Genomic DNA, 25,270 nt, shown 5'->3' on the forward strand with positions numbered 1-25,270 from the left:
AATGCACTATGTCATAAGGGTCGAATCGTCATGGATGGGTTCGAGGAACATTCCACTGACTTTCAAGTCATGTTTTGGCTCCCACATTCACCTGACCTTAATCCAATAGAGCATCTGTGGATATATATATATATATATATATATATATATATATATATATATATATATATATATATATATATATATATATATCCTGGGTTATATTTCATTAAATACTGAAAATAATTAATTTTATATAGGTTTTACCTTTTTATGGCTATGGAGAAATATCTAAACTTCCACCTGATGAACGTCTAAAGTATATTCAGGATTTAAATGATGTAATACGTAGCTGTTCTTTCTTAGTGCATGGAAATCAACCTGAGGATTGTGAGTAAGTTTTACGTTGTGTTGTAACGTCATATGACATTGTTGTCTAAAGTTTGTTTGATAGATTCTGGGTGTTCCTTATTATCGTCCTTAAAAATTTCTTTTCATACATCTTCACAACTAAAATTAGAAATTTGCTTGTATACAAGAATGTTCGTTCTTCAAGAATTTGAGAATCGGTGTACCCATTTAGATTTCGTTTCTTCCAGCACTTTTTAAATTTTCATCGAAAAAATTTTGAGCGATCCTCCATTATCAGCAACGTTTAATTTGCATGCTATATTGAAAAACAAATAAATAAAACTCACAATTAAAACTTTTTTGCAGATATTAACAAGATTTTTTATAACACAAGAAACATTGCTTGTTTAAAAAAAGTCCTTCATTTTGAAATGCCTGGTTAAGACTGGCCATAGTGATACGATAATTCTGTTTTAAACTTCGATCCGATAATTTTGTATTGCCCTTCTTATTTCTCTAGTTTTATTAGCCAATGAAATAAATTTAATTAACGTTAGTTTTTTTTTTTAGTTTCATCATGCATGAAAACAATTCATATTTTAATCTTTATCTGAGCAGTGCTTTTATTCCAATTTCACTGGTTACACATGGAGCCAATTTAAATATTGCACTTTTATGTTGCAACCTTTGTAAGATCACTCCAATTATTCACCATCATAATGCCATTCGAAATAAACTAATATTTCTAATAGATTTGACATATTAATTGTATTGGTTGAAAATATAAATGCATTTTTTTCTAAATATTTATAGAAAAAAAATAAGATAAAGATATCAAATTATATTGCCGTCTCCTTACAGAGACTTTTCTCTCCAGTATAAATGCTTTTAAAAGAACAGTGGATCTTCATACACAAGAATGCTTTTAAACATAAATATTTCCTCCAAACATAATAATGCTTTTAAGAGAACAGTTATTTTAAATGACAAAATGTTGATTTTGCCTACATCTTTCTGTGCTGATTAACTCACTGCTAGTGGATGAATTAATCATGCACCGAATCAAATCATAGCAAATGATTATATGAAGAGAGACAGGAGCTTTAAGCTGGTTTTTGCTGTATTAGGGTATTATATATATCACAAACTAAATAAATACAAGAAAGCACGAAGAAAGTTAAAAAAAAACAATGAGTTTCATTTATTACGCATAAGCTGCAAGTAAACAGAACTCATTAGATAAGCTCAAAAGGAAGATAAAACAAAGGAAAATTATAGATATATGAAAGGGGGGAATAATAGTGAAAAAAAAATAAATAACAAACAACTGATTAAAAAAAAGGATGAAATTTTTAAAAAAAAAAAACGGAAAATAAAAGATATAATCTTTTCATCAGCCCACACGATTATATCCGCAAAAAGGAGTGCTTTCTGATATTGTGTAAATATAGCCAAAGCAAAATATAGTAATACAATAGTGTGAGGAGCACTCAAAAAAAATTTTTACCAAAATTACAATAAATAAAATAGATTACAGTAAGTAAAAATAATATGTAAAAACAGAAAATAAAATGAAAAAACATTATAAAACAAATCTCTAAAGCGAGTAGTGAAATTAGATGTACTTACAAGAACGGGAAATTTTCCAAGAATGATTTAAAAATATTTTCGCAAGATTGCCAGATTACAAAATATGAAAACAAAAGCGCAAATTGAGTTTAACTAGAGGAATTTGAAGTGCCGTTCTTACTGCATTGCTAAAGTGATTCGTTATGCTGTGCATTGATCTGTTAGTTTCCAAGGATGGGCCCAAAATGGATGTGAGCTAGGTAATATTATTCTGGATAATTTAAAAAATTGACCATAAATAATTTTAGAAAATAAATAAATATTTATTCAAGAAAAAACATAAAATAGAAAAGAGAAACATAAGTTGCCTTTTTGCATAAAATGCCTGTAAACTGGATTTGCACATTTTAACACAGATTTGCCCGAAATGGATTTGAACATGGAAAAACTAATAAAGAAATTTTTAGTAAATAATTTTACCTACGGATTTACCCCAAATGGATTTGCACATGGAAAAATTATAAAAATTAACAAAGGAAATTCTTTAGTAAAGGAATTTTTTGGTAAATAATTTTGACCACTGATTTGCCCGAAATGGATTTGCACATGGAAAAATTATACAAATAAACAAAAATTTAGTAAACATATCCACAAAAATATACGATTAATTCAATGATTTTATATAAGATTTTATTACTTTAGTTGGGTATCCATTGTTTTTTTATCAAATTTTGAAAGAGTTTATCGATTTGCTTTTTGGATAAATAAATATTACTACATATTCGTTAAATTCTGTTCATTTCATTTAAAGTGGTATTTAAATAGATGGTGCTAGAAACATTAGAATTTTAAGTAATTAGTTTATTAATATTAAAATTAATTTGTTTTATCTTCATTTTGAACTTAAAGTATGTCACAAAGAAAAAATTTCACGTTCACGATTTTTTCTTGCTTTTTTTAGGGTGTAAAAAAGAAGAAAATTCATGTAGAAATAACGTGCCCCAACCCCCCAAAAAAAATTTCGTTTATATGTAGAATTACTCATATATTTATATATATATATATATATATATATATATATATATATATATATATATATATATATATATATATATATATATATATATATATATATATATATATTAATCTCATTTCACAGTTTTAGTGGTTAAACTCCTCCTAAACAGCTTGACCGATTTTGATGAGAGATTCTATAGAGGATACGACACCAACCAACCAACCATCGTATTCGGATCCAAACTAGACATAAAAACATAATAAATCTAAAAAAATATTCACGCATGTTGCAACAAGTCATATTAAGTCATATCAACTCCAATGAAGCTGTTTGGCTCATCTTTGGTTTCCCAATTCATGAAATGGATCCAACCGTTATTCATTTAGTCGTCCATCTTAAGAGCAGTCAGAACGTATATTTCACTAACGAGACAGCGATTGACCGAGCTATAAATCCACCAAAAAGTACACTCGTCAAATTTTTTGAATTGGGTAATCGTACGAATGCTTTTGGTGCCCTTGCACGGACATTACTCTACTTTGAAGTACCACCCTATTTCACATGGGTTCAAAACAATGGATACCCAGCATACAAGGCACACCGTTTGATGCATGCCCCGGTTTATTCAAATCAAATCAAACACCTTGGGGAGAATATTTACAGTCAATCCAAAGCAGACTGAGTGCTTTTATTTTCTACTGTTGTTGATTAATGTCACCGGCTCATTGTCATTTCAAGATATAAGTAAATTCGATGGACATCATTATCCAACGTATAAAGATGCATGCTTTGCACTCGGTTTGCTGGAAAACGACAACTAGTAGGAATGTATGCTTGCTAAAACTGCATTGACCTGTACGGCAAAGCAAATTCGTATACTATTTGCTATAGTAATAACTACATGTTTCCCGGCCCGTATAGAAATGTTATGGGATAATCACAAAGATTCGTTGACTGATGATATACGGTAGCAACATCGCACACGTTGCAACGCTCTAATGATAGCATTCAGTGATGCTATGTACAATGAATCACTGATTGCTATTGAGGATCTTTGCATTATTATTGCTAACTTGCCACTCTGTCATTTCGGTATGCCTTTGCCAAATCGAAGTGCATCTGATTTATTAAACACTGACATGAATCGTGAATTCATTACAATACGATAGAAATGGTAGCGAGTGTTACTCGCAATGTTCCACTAATGAATGAGGAACAAAGGAACATTTATGACCGCATTATGCTCGAAGTTTCGGCTGGACAAGATGGATTTTTTTTTCTTGGATGCACCTAATGGAACTGGCAGAACATTTATTATTTCACTAATTCTCGCTGAAATACGATCAAATAATGGCATCGCGTTGGCCGTTGAATCATCTGGCATTGCGGCAACTTTATTGGATGGAGGCAGAACAGCTTTTTCAGTATTTAAGCTGCCACTAAATATTCAAAACACTCAGACGCAGTATGCAACATAAAAAAGCAATCGTCTATGGCCACAGTGTTGAAACGCTGTAAAATTATCATCTGGGATGGCACACACACTATGGCACACAAATATTCGTTTTAAGGTCTGGTTTCTTAGGACAAGCGCCTTATCTGGGCGTCAGCGGGACGTCAACGTCACGCTGACGCCAACAAAATACTGGTTTGTTAGCTCAAGGCCTGGTTTCTTAGAACTAACGCCTTATCTGGGCGTCAGCGGAAAGTTGACGTAGATCTGACGCCAAAAAAATACTTTTTTGTTAGCTCAGCGTGAGCAGTCGGTCCAACGCAGACATTATCTCTCATTGCGCATGCGTTAATAACGTAAACAAATATTTATTTTGAATTTGTATTGATTTTGTTATTGTCGACCAGTGTTTTAGAGAACAAATAATGACTTTGTTCAAGAAAAAACACATTATAGCTGAGCTAAATGAAGAGTGCTATGTTTAATGAAGAAGCTATGTTTAATGTCAAAATCAAAATCTTGGCTGATTTCAATGTGCTGTTGGATGTTGTCCGCCATTGCTTCTGTGGTTAACGTCACGCTGTAATCCAACTGCAGTTGAGTTGGACGGCAATTGAAGTTCAAGATAAGCGTTCGATGACGTATACTATCAAACTCACAAATAAACCAATCAGAGGTTAGCGCTGATTTCCAGCTGACGCCGACGTTTAGGACGACAGGCTAAGAAACCAGGCCTTAAGGCGTTTGAACAAGACATTGAAAGATATAAATGAACAATGACAAACTATTTGGCGGCACTCTGTTACTCCTTTCAGGTGATTTCAGACAAACACTTCCCGTCATTCCGCGTTTAAAGTACGCTGATGAGATCAATGCTTACTTGAAAATATCTCCACTGTGGTGTAATGTTGAAAAAGTTCAATTAAAAGTAAATATCCGAGTCCAAATGCTTCAGGATCCATCTGCTGAAACATTCTCAAAACAATTGTCAGGCATCGGTGATGGAAAGGTTACTAAGGATGAAACTGGATGCATAAAATTACCAGTTATTGGCATGTAACTTAGTGACATATAAATCCGTTGATGCAGTCTGCGATCCCTTTGATGCTGCAAATTTTCCAACAGAGTTTTTAAACTCATTGGATTTACCAGGCACACCACCGCATAATTTAGACTCAAAGTTGGATCTCTGGTTATTTTGCTTCGCAATTTGAATCCACCACCGCTGTGCAACGGCACGTGATTAGTCGCTAAAAAATTCAGGAACACCGTTATCGAAGTCAATATTTTAAATGGCAAATTTCGGGGTGAAGGTATATTACTTCCACAAATCCCTATTGTACCCACAGATGTGTCAATTCAATTTAAGAGCATTCAGTTTATCATTTTGTTGGCATTTTCAATGATTATTCATAAATCTCAAGACCAAACAATGTCTGTTTGTGGCTTAGATTTGAGCACACCATGTTTTTTCACACGAACATGTTTTTCACAGTATAAGTTGCATGCTCTCGAGTGGGCAAACCATCCAGTTTATTTTTGTTAGCTAAAGATGGAATTACAAAAAATATTATACACTCCATTGCACTAAGAGATTAATATTCTTGACTAATATTTTCAGAATTCGTTGTATTTATAATTTTCAAAAAAGTTACAATAAATAAAAAATTTTTTTATTTGGTGTGTTGTTATTTTCACATTCTGTCATCGTTCACAGCGCTCCATGCTTCTTCCACTCATATACTAAATACGCACACACTTACAATAAATAAGACATATTTTCATACTCTAGAAATAATTCATATGGCAAAACAACTTTGGCGGGTCAGTTAGTATATATATATATATATATATATATATATATATATATATAAGTATCCACATGTTTATTTTTTACTTTTTATTTGTTATTTTACTTGGAAATATTTCCAACACAGTAATGTTTGTCGCATTTTCTTTGAGTTAATAATCTCATTAGTTATTTTAAATAATTCTTTAGAGCAGTTATTGAAGATAAAATGAAAACTTTATTATTAAAGCAATATAAAATATAGAAAAATGACACGCGTGATTAAAAAAAGCGAAAATCATTGATCTATGCTCAAAATATTTGCTATATTTTACTTGTTTGTCAAGAATATGGAATCATGCAATTTATAGTTTTTTTTTTTATCTCCAATGCCCACCTGGAGAATGACCTAAGTTATACAGGCATCTGAAGGGCAGATGTGTTGACCACTCTTTCAGGGGCACCATATTAGGTGGGTCAACGTTGCTCCCACAGTAAACTTTATTAATGTTGGTGGAGTCAGTGATTTCTTTTGCAATCTCATCTCGACGAAGGAAAGATGATTTGGATGATAAGGTCGTCTAGAGAAGCCAACAAAATGATCGTCATTTCCATAGACAGGATAGATCAAGTAAAGTGAAATATCTTCGTTGTCCATTGTTGACAAATAATTAAACCGTCATTATCGGAGGCCCAGCAAAATTTGTCGATATACAATTCAATTAAATTTTAAAAAAAAGGCAAGTGTGGGGAAAGTTACGCCTCTCTATGAGATCAGATCGACGAATCTATACAGGAACTAACTTAAATTCCAGATAATCGTCGGAAGCATGTCATTCATGCAGTAAGTTGTTGTCATTCATTAACAGGAATCTAGAGTCATTTTTGAGAATAAGAATCGAATAGAGCTCTAAAATCTCAAAACAATAAGGGAACCTATTACATTAAACACACGCTCCTGTGAGGGGCCGTTCATCGAATTAACTGCAAAACCGTGGCACTTCCTCCACTATAATATTCATTTTCCTAAGTACCCGAGAAATGCTGTATACATCAAATCTGGATGAGTCAATTTTTAAGAAAAAAATCAATAAACGAAAAATTTAATCATTTTTAATTATTTCACGTAAACTTTTTGTAATATTTGATTGTGTATATATATTGGAATGCATTATTATATATATATTAGCATATTAAAAGCAATATGTTATAAGCATTTAATTTCAAATTTAAACGATTTTACTTATTCTTTACAGCTTTTCGTACTTCAGGAAGTCAAGTGTTCCCACTCATAACATTTATGGTTTCTTGAGTGGCTGTTATACTTTGAATACTGTTTTTGGAAGACCAAATGCAAAGCCAAGTGTAGTGACTTCAAGCGGAAGTAAATTATAAATTTTTATTCCCTCGTATCTTGAAACTTTGCTTACCAAACATTTTAAAATTGTTTCCCACTTAGCACAACAAAAGCTTTTAACTATGAACTACAAATTTTCGTTTTCAGAACAAAAATAACTTAGTCATAAAAATGAGTTATTCTGAATTAAATAAGATTATCTCGCGTTAGAGAATAGGTCTTTTAAATTGAATTTTATGAAATCTTACAGCCTGCATTCCCAGCCAAAATATTCTTCTAAAAGCTTTAAGTAAAGCAATTGAAAAACTTTTTAAGAAATCTGTAGGTTTCTTTTTTAAAAAAACAAAGCCTTCAAAACCTTTAAAGTGTGTAATGATTTTTAATTAAAAAAACGAAATAATAAAAGTTAACAAAAAATCGAAGGAAAAGATAAAGAGAAAAGATATCATTTAACAGTAAAAATTTATTTTAAACTCTTTGTATTGTCTTTGGGGAGTCAGTACCCACCCAACCTTCAAAAAATCGATTTTGAGATTTTTACATTTTTAAAATCTCCTATTCAAGAGCTTTCCAATGATGTATAATTTTATGTATTTACTCAAATTTAAAGCTGTTAAATTTCAATTTCAAAATGTAAACAAACGCTCCTCTAGCTGTGCAACACCCACATTTGACAAATGAAAACGTAAACACAAGATTCAAAGCTTTGACGATTACGAGAATCTTTTTATTATTTTATAATCTAAGCAAGCTAAAAGTTGAAATTCTTATTTAACTTATCTTGATCTTTACAGGCAATTTTATAGTTTTTAATTAGATTTATTTTGTTTTTTGTTAGATTAGCTCTGTTTTTTATTAGGTTTATTTTGTTTTTCGTCTAATTTGCTTGGTTTTTTGTTAAATTCGTTTTGCTATTGGAGTGAATTTTTTTCAAGCTTTTTTGTTGAGGTGTACCCGAGTTTGGCATTTTAACATTATCGGATACAGGTAGTAAGATTTCAAATTTTTTTATAGTAAAATATTTTTATTATTTGTAATTTTTAGATACAGCATTTTTAAAGAAATATATAAAATTTACTTTCAAGAATTTAAGCAACTTAAATGTGAATTTATTTATAATTGGGCATATTTAACAGTGTATTTTTCAAATGTTTTGCAAATTATGACTCATGAAATTGATGTGTTTATCTTACTCGGTAGTTAATAAATAAAAGATTAATAATAATAATTTAAAGAATAATTTTGTACTTGAACTTATATTATGCATATTCATGAATTTGCTATAATAGATTATGTCTTATGAGAAATTATTTGTAATGCATAGTGAAAAATTTGAAATTTTAACATTGTCGACTTAATGTGTACTTGATATAATGCAATTTAAGCTTTTTTAGATAAAATTTGGGAAATACATAAAAACAAATGTACTAAAAATAAATAAGTCAATTGTACGAATGAAAAAAATGTGAAAGGTTTGTACTTAGTGCCAGAATTTTTTAGTAATAATTCATTTTAACTTTAAATTGGCTTTTTCTCAAAATGTGTTTTTTTTTAGCTGCGTGTACCTTTTTCTCACAAACTACTAAAGATAAATTCTTGAAATTTCTTCAGCTTATTATTAAGGGCTTAATACATATACTGAGGTGAACTTTTTATCATTATTCATGAAAATAAATGTGTAGCTGTTAAAAACATACTGCAAAATGACATTTTTTCAGTAGTACTCAGCTTTTATTTTTTTTAAAAAAATAACAACGTGTATGGATAATCTTTTCACCTCTGTATAAGTGTGTTCATATAATCACAATAAAAAATTTCAAATCTCTATGTTTGATAGTTTTTCAGAAAAAGGTGCACGAAGTTTGCCATTTTAACATTGTCGGTATAGAGGGTACCGACTCCCCTTCACCTAACTGGAATTAAAAAAAAAAATAAATGAAGCGTTGGGTTTTAAAAAATAAATAGGCAAATTTCTGTTCGTTTTCAATTTATAATATTTCATTTAATTATTTCAGCTATAGTTCTCAATATTTCAATTGATGAAAGTGAATATATACATCTTTACCATCCTCCAGTAGGTTTGATATCCTTCCACAATCCGTACCACATTGTCAATCCTCACGTGAAAGGCTTTACTTTATCTATGAAAACAAAACGACATACTTTTCATTTAAAGAAGGTAACTGTATTTAAACTTTAAAACTCATACTTTTATGACATTAACCAGATAAATATATATACTCTACACTCTGGGAAAAAATAAGCAATCTTTTAATTGGTATTTATTTAGACTAAGATATAGTGCAATAAAATGAACTAAGCTTATAAATGAAATAAAATAAAATAAGTTTACTAATTTTTTTTTACAATTATTTCAAATAACAATCAAAATGAATCGAACCAAATTACATGCTTTTTGCTATATTTTCAGCCATAATGTGCTCAAAAATACTCATTTTCGTTTACAATTTATTGTCGGAGTCTCAAACGTTTAAAAGATTTAAAATTTATTGATAAATATTATTCAATGTATTTCTTGAAAAATTTAAAAAATCTCAAAAACTCTAAATGTCGTTTCCATTTTTGTAGGCTTTGCCGTAACCAAACTAAGAGTTGATTACTTCTTGAGGGAAAGTAATAAAGATCTCAGAGAAGAAAAATTCGATGTATTTTTCCCAATCAAAACGGAAAAAGTCCACTGGGTCGTGACACTCTAGCGAAGTGTTTTACTAAAATCACTACAAGAGCAAAACTAAACCTAATCTGTTGAAGCTACAACAACAGGGCGTGCCCAAGAGCACTGAGTTGTTATCGATGATGAAATCTGTTACAATTGTTACGAGACCGGACATCATGCAATGACTTTAAGAGACAAGATCAAGTGTGTTAACTGCCATTAAGCAAACAAGAAGTTTGGATGACGCTGGAAAATTAAACATAATGCCTTGAAGAGGTCCTGTCTGTATTACAAAGAGCAATAGAAGGAATTAAAATAAAAGCATATTAGAACTAGACTATTTCTGGAATGTAACTGTGATTATAAGCCAATATTGGCATTCTCCAATATGATGCCCCATCAAAAAATTTTTTTAATTCTTTTAATTGTTTTAAAATTAGTTTGTAATTATTTTTAACAAACCTGGTTAAATGCCTTCTACCCGGAGGGCTACTTGACTGGTGGCTGTTACTCTGCAGTTAGCCCGGGTTGGGTCATCAGCTGCAGACGGATTGGTAATGCTGCCCTGGAATCAGTGTTTGGTGTGGGCTGTTTTCCTAAGCTCGTGGACGAGATTGTGGTGCTTTCCTCCTGTGTGACTTGGAGCCCTGTGTCTTGGGTCCCCTTATTCTATGTTTAGTTCGGTCTCGGCATCATTCACTCGCGACGACTCATGCTATTCTGTTGAACGAGCATCTTGGGTCTGGAGCGTCAACTTATTGAAATGAATCTTAATCAACAATTGAATCTTAAATTCTTAACTTGCTATATTTCGGAACATTTCAGCCATTCTTACATATTATTTTGTGATTTAATTCAAAAGATTGTGTTAACACATGCTTTAAAATGTTTCACAAATTTTTGTACAAATAGCGAGAGACAGAGGTGGAGCGAGAGATGTAAATTTCAATCCCATTTATCTATTTATTGAATTTAAAAGGGTTTTATTTTTCTTGATCAAATAACTTATTCTATTTACAGGTGGTGAGGAAGCTTCTTCCATATCCTTATGACACACATTGCACTGATTACTTATCTAGGTGGAAAGAAAGAGGAGGCAAGGGTCCGATAAATAATGAAGTAAGATGGAGTTTTTCTCTTCTCGTCTTGCCATATATAGTACAGTGGAAGAAAAAAACAACGCTATAGTGATTAGCGTAATTTTCAAAGCGCTATTTATACGCTATAGTTATTTTTGAAAGGATATATAGTGCAGAAAAAATTCCTTACATAAAAGGAGGAAAGTTGAATTAAGAATACTCAAAATAGGTTGATAAATACTCAAAAAAATTTAGAACTATTTAAAATTAATTACGAAATTTTTGATTTAAAATTTTTAAAAACAAATTGTTGAAAACTATACGATATATGAGTCATTAAAATAGTTCTTTTATACAGCTCGTAAGCGAAAAAAAATTTAAATCGAATTTCATAATTTTTTTAGAGGGAATCGTCTAAATCTAAATTTACTTTCAATTGATTGAGAAAGAGAGTCTTCTTTGTTTTGACAAAAACTCATTTATCATACTACTTATTTTAAAGTTAATGTAATCAACAATCAGAATTTTTTCTTGATTCACCATGAATCTAAAACCTTTTTCAATTATCGAAATAAATTTAAAAGAGGTAGTTTGCATATGAAATAACCGAAGTGGTAATCCCTCTTCCGTCACGAAATAATTATTTTTTATGTGTTACATGTAATAAAAATAACTGTGCTATTAAGAAACTAGAGATAGGGCAAATATACAGATTTGCCGCCTTCACTTTTATGAAACTAATAAGAAAATCTGTTAAATATGCTTACACGAGGAAATCTTACTAGTCATTCTGAAGGAAACTTCTCGTGAATCTGATTACAATGTGAGAACAGGAATCTAAGAATAAAAATATCTTTAATAAATGATATAAAATACTGGGAATCTGTAAATAGAGTTTACTGGCCATTGGGGCGAGCGGTCTGACTTTAAAGCCAGTAGCTGCGGGTTCAAATCCCGCTCAGGGCATAGATGTTTCTCTCTCGCGTGTGCTGTTCTTTGTTGTATGCTGGATGAATGTTGATCATCCTATGAACGGGTATTTGTGGCAGTATGGCGTTGTAATGTAGCTCCCCTCCGTAACTTAGGTTCACAGGTGCCCACTGGGTAACGTTAAATGAGCAATACGCGCGAGGTTAAAAAAAGAATCTCGTAAAAGATATTTATCTTGATACTGTTACCTTTTTCATTACTATTGATCTATAATTATTGTGAAATTATAATATATTTGTATTTTTAAATACTTTAATGAGCATTGTACTTTTAATTAAATAACAATTCTTCATTTTCAATTTTGAATCAAAAATTGAACTTGATGAAAAATTTTATGAAATTTTATTCTAACAGCAAAAGAAAAATAGATTGCATAAAGTGATAAATATTTCATGAATTACCAAAATGGTATTAATTCCGAATTCCAATTAAATAAAAACTAAAAACAGGATAAGAACAGAAAAATTCAAAATATTATTTAATTTTTTTAAGTACGATATTTTTCACTTTTCGCTTAAATGATATATTTATAATAAAATGTATCGAGCATCTGAAGATACAGATCTCAATGGATGAATCTTGCAAATATAAACTTTTATAAGTCTGTCAACTTTATTAATAAAAAGCAATTTAAATAACAACAAGTATAGACTGTATGAACAATAGATTATTTTGAAAATATCTTTTTTAAAAGAAGTACTAAATGATGTGAATTGAATTATCCACAAATATCTTGTACCAAAATAATACATAAAAACAAAACTGAAGCATGGATATAAGTCCATTATATTAAAATAAAAAGTTAAAGTTTTAATATGAGATCTAGAATATTTCTAAACATTTTTGCAGATATAATATATCCCCAAATGCTTTAATAAAGATTCTAACATAGAATCAGATTTTTTCCATAATATATATATATATATATATATATATATATATATATATAATACAAAAATTAAATACTTTTGTATTAATAAAAGCATTAAAACTTCATTCGTTTTCATAAAATATCTTTAGTAAAAGATAAGGGTAGAAATTCTATTTTGGGACTTCAAGGCTAAAAACATGCTAATGAATAATAATTAGATTTATACTTCAAAAGAGAAGTTATTTTAAGATCTTTCACTTCCATATAAGGAAAGATTAAACGATTTGCTATGAGTAATAAATAAATTGATGAGGCGTAAGAATACAGAAAAAGGCAATATGACTAACCTCTTCACAACTTGTAATCATCCTATAAAACGCAGGACCGAATGTTTTTGTGTGGCTTTTTGGTGTATAATGTTTACCAACTAAACTTCGTCAGATCTGACTGTAACTCTGTCTCTCCCTCTCAGTCTGGAGAGGGGTGAAAATGCTATTTCACCCTCGTTTAGTAAAATAAAAGATTATGCCGAAACTGGACTCGTTAATCATGCTGCTCTGACTATTAATTAACTAAAAATTAACGATGTGGATACACCGTTATTTCAAGACAACAGGACTTTTGCTTTGTGCAGGAAACCCCTTGAAAGAAAATTTTTGTGCAATACTATCTCTTGGGACTTAGGCCTAACGTGACCGCTACCTCGTCGAGAAGGATTCCTCATCCCTTCGTCAAAAATCTTGGATGAGTTTCCTAGACGTTCCATCCTCCGGGAAAAAATCGCCTAATTCCGTTCTGAAGAAATCCCATCCCTTTACTTTACAAGAGACCTACTGAAAGTTTAGTTATGCCAGTGCTACTCGGGATTAATCGTCGATGAAGTGTTTTCTCACCCCGGAATGGTTTACGATGGTCTACTTATAAAAAAAATATGTTATTATATATGTTTGGCATTCCCTCCCTCCCTCCTACTCAGAACTCAAAGAAAAATAAGCTTCTATTTCTCCTTCTCTCTCGGTGAATTTATGAATCATTTTCACGAAAAGAAAAGAAAAAATGTATAATTCTTTCCTATCAACTTTAAATTGATGTTGTGGCTTTCAAGATATGTTTTGGATTAATTCGAACTTTATCAAGCTATGTATCCTTTAATTTTTTTTAAAAAACATTTATTTCTTTGATTTTTAATGATTAATAAGAAAAAGAAAGTGAAGTGCGCGAATGATTTTTTTTCCTCTTCGCCAAATATTGAAGAAGAAAAAGTGATATATAAATTATTTTTTTTCCTCTTTCTAAAAATTTGTGATACTATTATGATTACATATTTTAGTGTTAATTTTTTTTTATTCTGAATAATTGAGTATATTAGAAATGTTGGATTGCAGTTCTTATATTTATATTCTTTTTATTTTTAAATTATGATTTTTTTTTCTCTTCAACGAAATTGATGAAGGTCGACGTTGGAGAGTAGGGTGTTCATATTTTATTGAAACTGGATATGAGTAATGATAAAACATTTTATTATGAATAATTGAATAGAATGTTTTTATGAGTTAGAATTGCATTTCTTGTGTTTATATTGCTTTTTTTTAAAAATATGATATATTGTTTTTATAGTGCATTTAAAATGTTTTTGAAGGAAATAAATGTGGTTCAAACGTCAATTAAATTAGTAATGGCAAACAAAATTAAGTTTTTTTTTAAACTTTTGTTTCCTAATGATTTATAACGATTAAATCGAAAAAAAAACTTCAAGGAAATTTGTAAAAATTTTGCTTTTTCGGACTTGGTCAAAACTAAATATTCCTATTAAGAAATGTGAAAATTAAAATGTTACCCAAACAAAAGGACAGTTAACACTTAACAAAATTTGTGAGTTTCCCTTATTACAATAGGCGAAAATTTTTAACTCAGTTAAGTTTTTATACTTGATACTGATTTACCATATGCTTCAGTAGGGTTGTAGACTTGCAAAGATTTTTGTTTGTTTATTGATTGTGTCGGGCCAGTTGTTACTTAATTTGGTAAGAGATTGATCACCTCTGCTAATTCAAACAATGACAACTTATCTTTGCACATTAGACAGCAAACTTCTCAAAATGTTAAGGTTGAAAATTGTGGAAAAAAGTTTTATGTTTCAGTAAAAGTAAACATCGAAAAAATAAAAAAGTTGAGGATGTTCAGTAAAAATAAACATCGAAAAAATAAAAAGTTTGATGTTTTAGTAAAAGTAAACATCGAAAAAATAAAAGGTTTGGGATGTTTGAATAAAAGTAAACATCGGAAAAAAAAAGGCGAAGGGTAACAAAAAGAAAAGAAAAAATAGGAAAAAGAAAGAATGACCAAGAATCTGATCACAGAATAAATAAAAAATAAAAATGTAAGTAAGCAAAATTTCGAAATATTACATGTATCAAAACTTAGGAAAAATCACAACCTTACAAATGTTAAAATTAAATCATGAAAAAGTGGTCAAATATGAATTTTTTTTTTTTGCTTTCTTCAAAGGAAGAAGTTACTCCTATATTTTTGAGAGATCCGAATCGCGTGTGGAGATGTTTAGCAAGGAAACTTGAACTTTTTTTTTCTCAACACAATGAAAAAAAATATTTATAAACAATTTTTGTTTTATCCAGTCTGGATCTCTCAATTTCACAGTGCTTCATGAAACTCTGTTTTCCTCCATTTTAACGGGGAATACAGAATTTCATCTAGTAAAAAAACCCATTAACCACACAGAATCTTAAATTCTGATTAAATGACAATTGTTGTCCAGGTCGTTTGGCATAAAAATTTTGTATATTTTTGTGTGAAAATTTTTGAAAAGTTTTTTAGAATAGTTATATAAAATGTTTCATTTTTTCTTTCTGTTTAGTTCACTAAATAGATAAATTTTATTATTATGTTCTTATTGTTGCTGTAAATAATTTTTTTTCACATATTGGAAAAAGGTTATTTATAGTAGGAAAGAGGACAGTCATACCAACATAAAGTTTATGTATTCATAGTATTCTAAAGTTTTATTTTGGCTTACCAAAAATTTTTTTTTGGGGGGGGGGGGATGTAATACAAAAATTAAATACTTTTGTATTAATAAAAGCATTAAAACTTCATAGGTTTTCATAAAATATCTTTAGTAAAAGATAAGGGTAGAAATTCTATTTTGGGACTTCAAGGCTAAAAACATGCCAATGAATAATAATTAGATTTATACTTCAAAAGAGAAGTTATTTTAAGATCTTTCACTTCCATATAAGGAAAGTGATGAGGCGTAATAAATAAATTGATGAGGCGTAAGAATACAGAAAAAGGCAATATGACTAACCTCTTCACAACTTGTAATCATCCTATAAAACGCAGGACCGAATGTTTTTGTGTGGCTTTTTGGTGTATAATGTTTACCAACTAAACTTCGTCAGATCTGACTCCTCAGATCTGAACCCTCGTTTAGTAAAATAAAGGATTATGCCGAAACTGGACTCGTTAATCATGCCGGTCTGACTACTAATTAACTAAAAAATAACGGTGTGGATACACCGTTATTTCATATATATATATATATATATATATATATATATATATATATATATATATATATATATATATATATATATATATATATATATATATATATATATATATATATATATATATTATTATTATTTAATTGTAGGAAATTATTTGTTTGTCAGCACAGTGTTATTATGAAAATGCCGCAGAAAAAATACAAAATAAGTTTTTCAAAAAATTTTCTAATTATACGGGAAAAATATCTATAAGAGTGCAGTTGAACAAAAAAACAACAAGGAAATCAAATTCCTTTATAAAATAATATTTTCCTCTAAGATGTGATAAAATCTTTTTCAAATAATCAAGCATAATTTTACAATGATATTTATGTACATTTTAAAATCTCATATAATAAACCTCATATAATAAATTCAAACTTATCTGAATAGTTCTGCAATCATACTTAATAAAATAAAGTAAGAGATTTTCTAATGAGAGATTCATAATACTATTCAATTTGAATATTAATCAGTTCTTATATTTATTATATAAAAGCTAGCTAATAAAGCTTTAAATTGTATTTAATAATTATTATTGTGCTAATTTGATGTTCTACCCAAACATGGTTGTTTACCTTGCATTTACTTGAAATTCATAACATTAAAAAATATTAAACTGAAACGTACAAAAAATATTTTAAACAATTAAAGAAAAATATATGAATGAAATTTAAAGTAAATAGATTTAAATGAACTAGTGGACTGCGCCCCCTACTCGGTGACGCTCGCCAACCCCCGAAAATTGCTACTCAATCTTATATGGTTTGCTCCGCAAACCAAGCTCGCTACTAACTAATTATTATTCATTGGCATGTTTTTAGCCTTGAAGTCCCAAAATAGAATTTCTACCCTTATCTTTTACTAAAGATATTTTATGAAAAGGAATGAAGTTTTAATTCTTTTATTAATACAAAAGTATTTAATTTTTGTATTACATATACATAGATGTGTTTTATTGATTGACCATTGATGACGCAATTTTATATTTTATACGAAACTTTTACTTTTGTCTTAAAATTAGTATGAGAAATATAGTGGAACTTGTTTATGATTGATTTACATTTTGTGAACAAACTACGTAGAAATGATGTTGGGGAGGAGCTACAAAAAGACGCAACAGAAGGCAATGCGAAGAAATCCAATCAGAGAGCTGCTCAAAATCTCTTGGGCTTCTGTAGATGTAAAAATAGTTTGCGTGCGTTCGGGAGAGATATGAAAACGGATCTTTCACCTTTGCTAAAATTGCTGACTGACAATTATGTTTTAATAAATATTTTAAATATTGCATCATTGTTGATAGAAAATAGGAATAGGAAATAGAATTAAAAAAAGTGAGTTTATAGCATGCATAAAAATGATATTTTATTCGTTATATAAGATAAACTCGATGATTAACACAAAAGTTCTTAGGCGGAATACATCCCCAAAGTAGCATTCCTAAAGTTATCTGAATCCACGTATTTATTCTATTCATAGTTAACCCAGTGGCAGATAACATTGAATAACATCAGAAAATAAGAGAAATCTAATATTATATCACATAAATTTCGAATAAAAGAGAGATATTGAAAGAGAGAGAAAGAGAAATTTGTTTTTTTTTTTTCGCAATTCTAGATTCTATACAGAGTAATATTATCTAGCGTTCATCATAATAATATTTCGCTTTATGTTTTGCTACTATTATATTGTATTTTATATTTTTTGTTATTGTTTTTCGTTGTCTTACTTTATTTTTTGGAATGATCGAGAGAAAAGTTTGGACGGTAGAAGAATATTTCGGCGATATAATATTAGTTAATTTTCTGTGTGGTTGTGTAGCCGGAAAACATGGCTATCATGATGCTGAGTCCTCAAAACCGCTAATCATTATTCTGATGAAATGAAGTGTAAAAAATATGTTTTGCTTAATTTAAAAACGTAAATCCAGTACGAAGAGCTACAAACAATAAAAAATAGACAAATAAAATGATTAGCTTTATTATTTGATTCGTCATATGCCTGTCAGTTTTTGTGCATGATTTTATCGTATTCTTCAGACCTGATTCCCTAATTACTTTATTTTTCACTCAACCCGTACGAAAATCGGGTATTCAACTAGTTTTTCATGAAACAATCAGCTGGCAGCAAGGAAATTCCATCTATTTAGCAACATGATCTGGGCTGCTCATTTTTTTAAAATCTGAATTCGCTAAAAATTGCTCGTAAGATAAAGTAAAGTTAAATATATTTGGCTGCATTGATATCTATCTTTAATTTAATGACATTTAATGAGATAATCTATCTCCTTCTATTAAACAAATATGCTTAAAGAATAGCTTCATAACACTCTAAATTTAATGAATTTCATTCATGTATTTTGTGTTTTAGGATTGCTATTATGAATGCCAATTAAATATTAGTTTAGAAAAATATGGTTGTCTTAATCTTGCATTAATACCATATTCAATGGAAAGCATCTTCTGTACTATGGATTCCTTAAGTAAGTAAAAAATGAAAATTTAAGGTATTTCTTGTTATCTTTCTTATGTATATTACTATCATTTTGATAACAAGGAATTAGCATATTGAACTTTGAACTGTTACATATCATTAATTTTGTTACCTTTTCAATTTTAAACTTTCAATGAAAAAATGAGTTTATTATTAAATATATTTTAGTTGATTCCTCTCCCACTTAAACTCAAAGTTAAACTTTAAAATTTTCTTATTCAGGTGTAAAATGAGTAAAGAAGACGATAAAGAATTTTAAAAAAAAAACTCTTTTTTGTTATCTTTTCCTTATGATTATATTAAAATATATTTATCAATATGAATCATTTTTCTCGGTAATCATTTTTTAATAACATTTAAAAGAGATATTTTATTGTTATAACAAATTTCGTGAGTTCCCAATCGTCATTTAATATTTTTGCTTATCTAACAAGATGATCGTAAATATAATTTGCTTGCAGCATCACACTGTTAATGCAGCTTATCTAAGTTCTATATCATTTAACGAATCATCTTTTTGACAATAATTTATAATAGTATATTAATGAAAAATTTCATAAGAAGACAAAAAAAGTGAAATAAGTTTTTAGACTGTTAGTAAGGTAAGGCAGCGATTCAAGTATGTTTATCTTAAACTGCCGCGCAATAATGTAATATCGTAGAATTACGCTAAAGAAACAATAAGCCTTTTTTATTTAAGCAATTTAGAACAAAATTTAAATCTAAAGACAAATTATAAGCAGAATAGAATAAGAAAAATAAATATTAAATGTAAATACCTTTAAATTAGGGATGCAAAAATATTTTGTGGGAAAGCAATATATTAATGTTAATTATTACAGTCAAAAAAATATGAAAGTCAGAGATGTTACCACGTGATTTTCCAGCCAATTACAAAGCCTACAAAACGATCTGATTATAACAGGAGACAGCATTGTTCTTGTTATACACAGAAAATATACACACATATTGTTATTTATATGTTTATTAGTAATTTTTCAACTATTTCACCCGGTTTCAGAAGAGGAACAATGGTGTAGAAATGTTGCCGCTTTTGACAACCAACATTCAGTTCGGCTCCCAATGTTTTTTCTTGCTTTGTGTTCACCTTTATTTTAATTCTTTTAAATTCTTATGTCGGAAATTTTGAATTTTTTTTTTTTTTTTTTTTTTGAAAATTTGTCGTGTTTTTTTTATTGTCGTGTTTATTTATCTTGAGAGCCCTGTTTGGAACTTGTTAACTTTTTCCACCTCAACTTTCGTATCTTATAATAAAGTTTTTCTAGTAACAGGCATATCATTCATTTCATATTTTTATTGTATATACTTGTTGTATACACTTGTAAAACAATCTAGACATTTTTGAAAAAGAAATGGTAAGAAGACATCTATATTATATATATTTCTCTTACACGGCGACAAAAAAACGCCTCATTACAACTCCCCGAATGGCAACGTTAGAAAATCGACCAATGATTGCCACTAAAAATGTCACATGCCAAATCTAGTTGAGGTGGCTCAATATATAGCGCTTCTAAATACGGAAACTGAAATAACCAGAGTGTAAAATATTATGTGCTTATGCGCATCGTATTTTTTGTTAAATAATTTATTTATTGTATATTAGTTTATAGATGGTAACGAGAAGAGTTTTGTGGTTGCTATGGTGACTAATTAGAATGTAAATTGTTTTTTTAAGTGAGTGGGAGATTTGCTTTTTGGAGCTGCGATGTTGTAATTTTATTGTTTAGTTAATAAATCTTCCTTTTATATTAAACGTGATAGTAGTTTCCTTAATTATTTGATTCGAAGTCCTTTGAGTTTTATTTGAGGTCAGTTTATTTTGTATTTTTTGACAAGTGAGAGCGTTCTCACCGAATGAGATTTCTTCCGAAATTTAATATTTTGTTTATGCAGGTTTTTCCATTGCAATTCACTTATTTCAATTTTTAATAGACTTAATTATAGCCAAAATTTTAACCTTTAATATCAGTTTTAGAAATTTTATCTTAAGATTTTATACTATAGCACATTTCTAATAGGTTTAACGAATTACATGTCATTTATTTGAATTCAAATTTATTTTAATGACTTAGTATTTACTGAAAAGATGTAATTTTAAAAAGAAAAAAATAGTTGTTATATGGATTCGAATGATCGTTTTGAATTCTTAGAATTTTGTGCATTTGCAATGCACGTAAGTTAATAGCGAGAGAAGCAAACCATTTGAGATTCCGTAGCAATTTTCGGGGGTTGGCGAGCGTTAGCAAGCAGGGGGCGCAACCCACTAGTATTTTTTATTTCCTTAAAGAATCTAAATAACTTGAAATAAGGTACTCTTTGAACCTTATGATACATTGTTGAACTTGACGTCAATGCTTAAAAGTTCACATAAGTATTCCTACTCTAATTTTTTTTGTTTGGGATACTTATTCAGGAAATTTTTATTATCTTATCTGAAACTATCAAGCATGAAACTCAAACTACTAAATATTAATACAGCTGTTATAATAGCCAAATTGCAAGTTTGAAGAAACGAGCTTCGAGTAGAATAACAGGGAGTCATTTACTTTGAAACAATTACGCACAGTTCAATCCGCACGTGTTGAAACATATCTGGGACAGGATACCCGTCGGAAACTGTGAAGGAATTAAGTGTTAGATAGTCTCTGTAAGGGTACCTATTACCATTTGATCTTTTAACAATGTGTAACGTTCTAAACTAGGAGCTTTTTGAAATTTTAATAGTTTATTGAGATTTAAAAAAAATTGAATTTTTCTCTAATTGCCTTCTTAATTTCGGGAGAAAGAACTAAACATTTAAAGGAATTGGCTTAGATTCGCGCGCAATGGATCTGTAAATTGAGAAAAAACGAGTCATATCAAATTTGAACCTCATAAAATTTTAAGTCTCCAAGATGAATCAAGGGAAATTAAGGTTTATGATTTTTCATTGTGACGTTAGCTTTGATCTATCATCGATTAATTAATCGTTTTTTACATCGACCAATAAATAGAAGTTCTTTAGAAAGTCAACGTCATTAATAAGTTGTCTAACATTATCAACAATAAAGCGCTCAGTGTAGTGTTGGTGCAGATTAAATTCCAAAGTTTAAAGTTTTGTTCCGTAGGTCAAAATTTTAGTACTATTTACTGCAAATAGGACTAAATAATCAGAAACTTTTGTCTGTCATGCGTTATGTTTTTACATGACTGACAAATCTGCGATTCTGCTAATAAGCATATTTAAATTGCATTTTTTCATCGGCCATTTAGATATGGCAATCGATTGACCTATGACATCGATTTGGCACATTTTTCTGAGTAGCTGCATGGAGGAATACATTTCTAGCGCAATTTCCGTATGATTTGTATGATAAAAACAACATCCATTTTTGGAATTTTTTTTTTCATTTCTGCACTTCTTGAAATTAATACTACAGTTGCGAGATTAGTTCCCTGTTTTGAATACAAGACTCTTACTTTAAGACGAAAGTTGCATAGTTAGCTGAGAAACTTTCATTTCTACCTATATTATTTTGTCAGCGATGACAGTATCAATATACCGGTGAGAGGTAAGATCATCTGTTTTCTAAGTGACATCCAAATCGTCATTGAGAGATGCCAATATTGTTTGGACATAGAGACTCCCAAATCAAAGAGATTTTAAAAGAGGAGTGCTTATGTTACCGTCTGCTAATCTTTTCATGTGAGTTGGGGAGGACGCCTAATTCCATCTATTGCAAGACCATTCTGATTCTTCATTCTCTCAGTGCTATTCAATGAATCATCTTTTTTTTTTCGCTTCCGAGTTTCGTCTGTATTTGTTTTTATTTTATTTTACAACCGTCATTGAACAGCAGACCCAATTTTATGGGTTTAGGACTACTAATGTTGAACTTCGTAGCTTTGTAATTTTGAACTCGATCCAGAAGGCAAGGGCACACCTGGATCGAGTATTGGGAGAAATTTGATTCGTCTGTATTTGTTAGCCATAAGACAATATCAATAATTCAATTTAAGACATCGGAGAATACGATTGAAGTTTGGGTCTTGGCAGGATATGTTTGCTGGAGCTCTGCTAGTCTGATAAACAACAAGACACAATTCAATTTACAAAACGGACTGCCACGTGGGTGATAGACAGTTTCATTAGGCATGGGGAAATACAAATCAACTAAAACTAATTTATTAAATAACTAGCGAATTTAGTAAGCGATGATAAGAAAAGATAATAACAACAAAAAATATACACTAGAATAGTTATACAACAACAAATTCTGCCATGCTTAATAATGGAAAAGATTTTAACATTGATTTACAATGAAAAAGATAAAGCCACAGAAGATTAAGAAAAATTGTCTGTGCAATACTGCAATACTCTTAGTATAAACTAATAAAAAGACTCACTGAAACATTTTGTCAATCCATATCCAAGAGTTAATGTAAACTCTATACATCCATTAAGCACGTTTTTGCTAATTTTGAGTTTCAGGTCACCCATTTAACATTTGTTATAATTTTAATTACCCAATGTGTATATAAAAATTAAATGACACTTTGTGAGTGTGTGTGTGTGTCTTTCATAGGCTCCTAAATCAATCGACCAAAAGCGATGAAATTTGGCTTACAGACAGTTCGAAGGACAACGGAGGTCACTGTTGTTATTAGAACATTCTAAGACAAACCGTTCGAGTGAAAAACGAAATGGGATTTTCGGATTGGCTAAGGGCTAGTCATTGTTTTACTTTTAACTGTAGATGATTCAATTTTTAAAATCATTTTACATTGACCTTTGCTAGCTTAAAGCTCTATTTGATCTAAAATTTCTTTGCATGATAATTAATACACTATCTACCAATAAGTATTTGGGCACTTATGTAAGTGACTATAGCTGCAGTCCTGGGATCAACACGCCCTCCTTATTTGGATTACTACCCTTGGTTCCCATTCATGGTAAGCTCAACGCCGATGCCTACTGCACTATTTTTGATGACAATGTTCTTCCTACGTAGTGACTGTTTTATGGGGTGGGCCCCTGTTACTTCCAGGACGACAATGCCAGCTGTCATGTTGCGAAGGTCATCAAGGCTTGATATGGTGCCAATGAGGTTAATCGAATAGATTGTCTTGCCCAGAGCCCGGACCTGAACCCTATCGAAAACCTCTGGAACGAGTTTGATTGCTGAATTAAGGGGTGTACAGTCCGCAAAAAAAAAAAAAAAAAAAAAAAAAAAAAAAAAACGAATCACCCTGAATAACGTTCGTTCTAATGATCGGATTTTCACGAACTAAGTGTCGTTCTTAATGGTTTCTGGGGGTGACCTCAAATATGTTAATTAATTAGTGCTAACTATTAATTAAGTTACGAAATCAGACACAAAAATGTACTTTCTCTGAATAAACATATATCTTTTTTACATATTTGGAATCTAGACACTTGAATTAGGGGGGGTAGACAAAATTTTAGAAAAATTGGGTGGTAAATTGGGCCGCAATAAAGGTTTATATATTTGGCGATAGTCCAGAGAACCGTCAAAAAAGTCGCCTGCGCAAATAAATATTTTAAGATAACCCATTGACTAATTCAAAAGAGGAGTGCTTAGTTTTACTAGGTTGCTACGCAACCAAGCTTTGATAGTAAAAAAATTGAAATAATGTTCAGTGATTGCTCGGAGAGGTTTAATTTATTGTTAATAGAAAATATCTAAAGATTAGAAAATAGTTAATAGAAAATATAGTTAATAGAAAATATAGTTAATAGAAAATATATATAACTAGTTAATAGAAAATATTTAAAGACCACATGAATCCTGATAAAATATTAAAATGCATATGTTTACTTTAACGAGTGTAAAATCCTTATCAAAATAATGATCAAGATCCAAATGTAACGCAGTATAATTGACGATAAAAACTCAAATGGCTTTAAAACATATGAAGAGGGAAGTAAAAACCGACATGTTTCGAGATTTCAAATATAATCGCCCATTCTCAAGACTTGTCACGCTTGGATAACTTGTGACTTTCATTATTGGACGCTCAAAACATGTCTATTTTTATTATCATCTATTATTT

The 25,270-nt window shown here is 30.0% G+C and overlaps 2 protein-coding genes across 4 annotated transcripts in view; one reads left to right on the plus strand and one right to left on the minus strand.

The window, feature by feature from the left end:
* The window catches only part of LOC107450504 (uncharacterized), a 265,618-nt gene that overhangs the window by 161,940 nt on the left and 78,408 nt on the right, over positions 1-25,270 (minus strand). The window lies entirely within an intron of this gene.
* The window catches only part of LOC107444931 (uncharacterized), a 91,762-nt gene that overhangs the window by 44,983 nt on the left and 21,509 nt on the right, over positions 1-25,270 (plus strand). For both annotated transcript variants that reach the window (XM_087168980.1, XM_087168979.1), the window contains exons 5-9: positions 240-373; positions 7,416-7,543; positions 9,532-9,695; positions 11,214-11,312; positions 19,070-19,181. In XM_087168980.1, the coding sequence (XP_087025106.1) occupies positions 240-373; positions 7,416-7,543; positions 9,532-9,695; positions 11,214-11,312; positions 19,070-19,181 (637 nt within the window). The remainder of the gene's footprint in view (positions 1-239; positions 374-7,415; positions 7,544-9,531; positions 9,696-11,213; positions 11,313-19,069; positions 19,182-25,270) is intronic.

The sequence above is a fragment of the Parasteatoda tepidariorum genome, chromosome 8 (genome assembly GCF_982258835.1).
Source record: "Parasteatoda tepidariorum strain Cologne lab strain chromosome 8, Ptep-v5.0, whole genome shotgun sequence".
Lineage (NCBI taxonomy): Eukaryota > Metazoa > Arthropoda > Arachnida > Araneae > Theridiidae > Parasteatoda > Parasteatoda tepidariorum.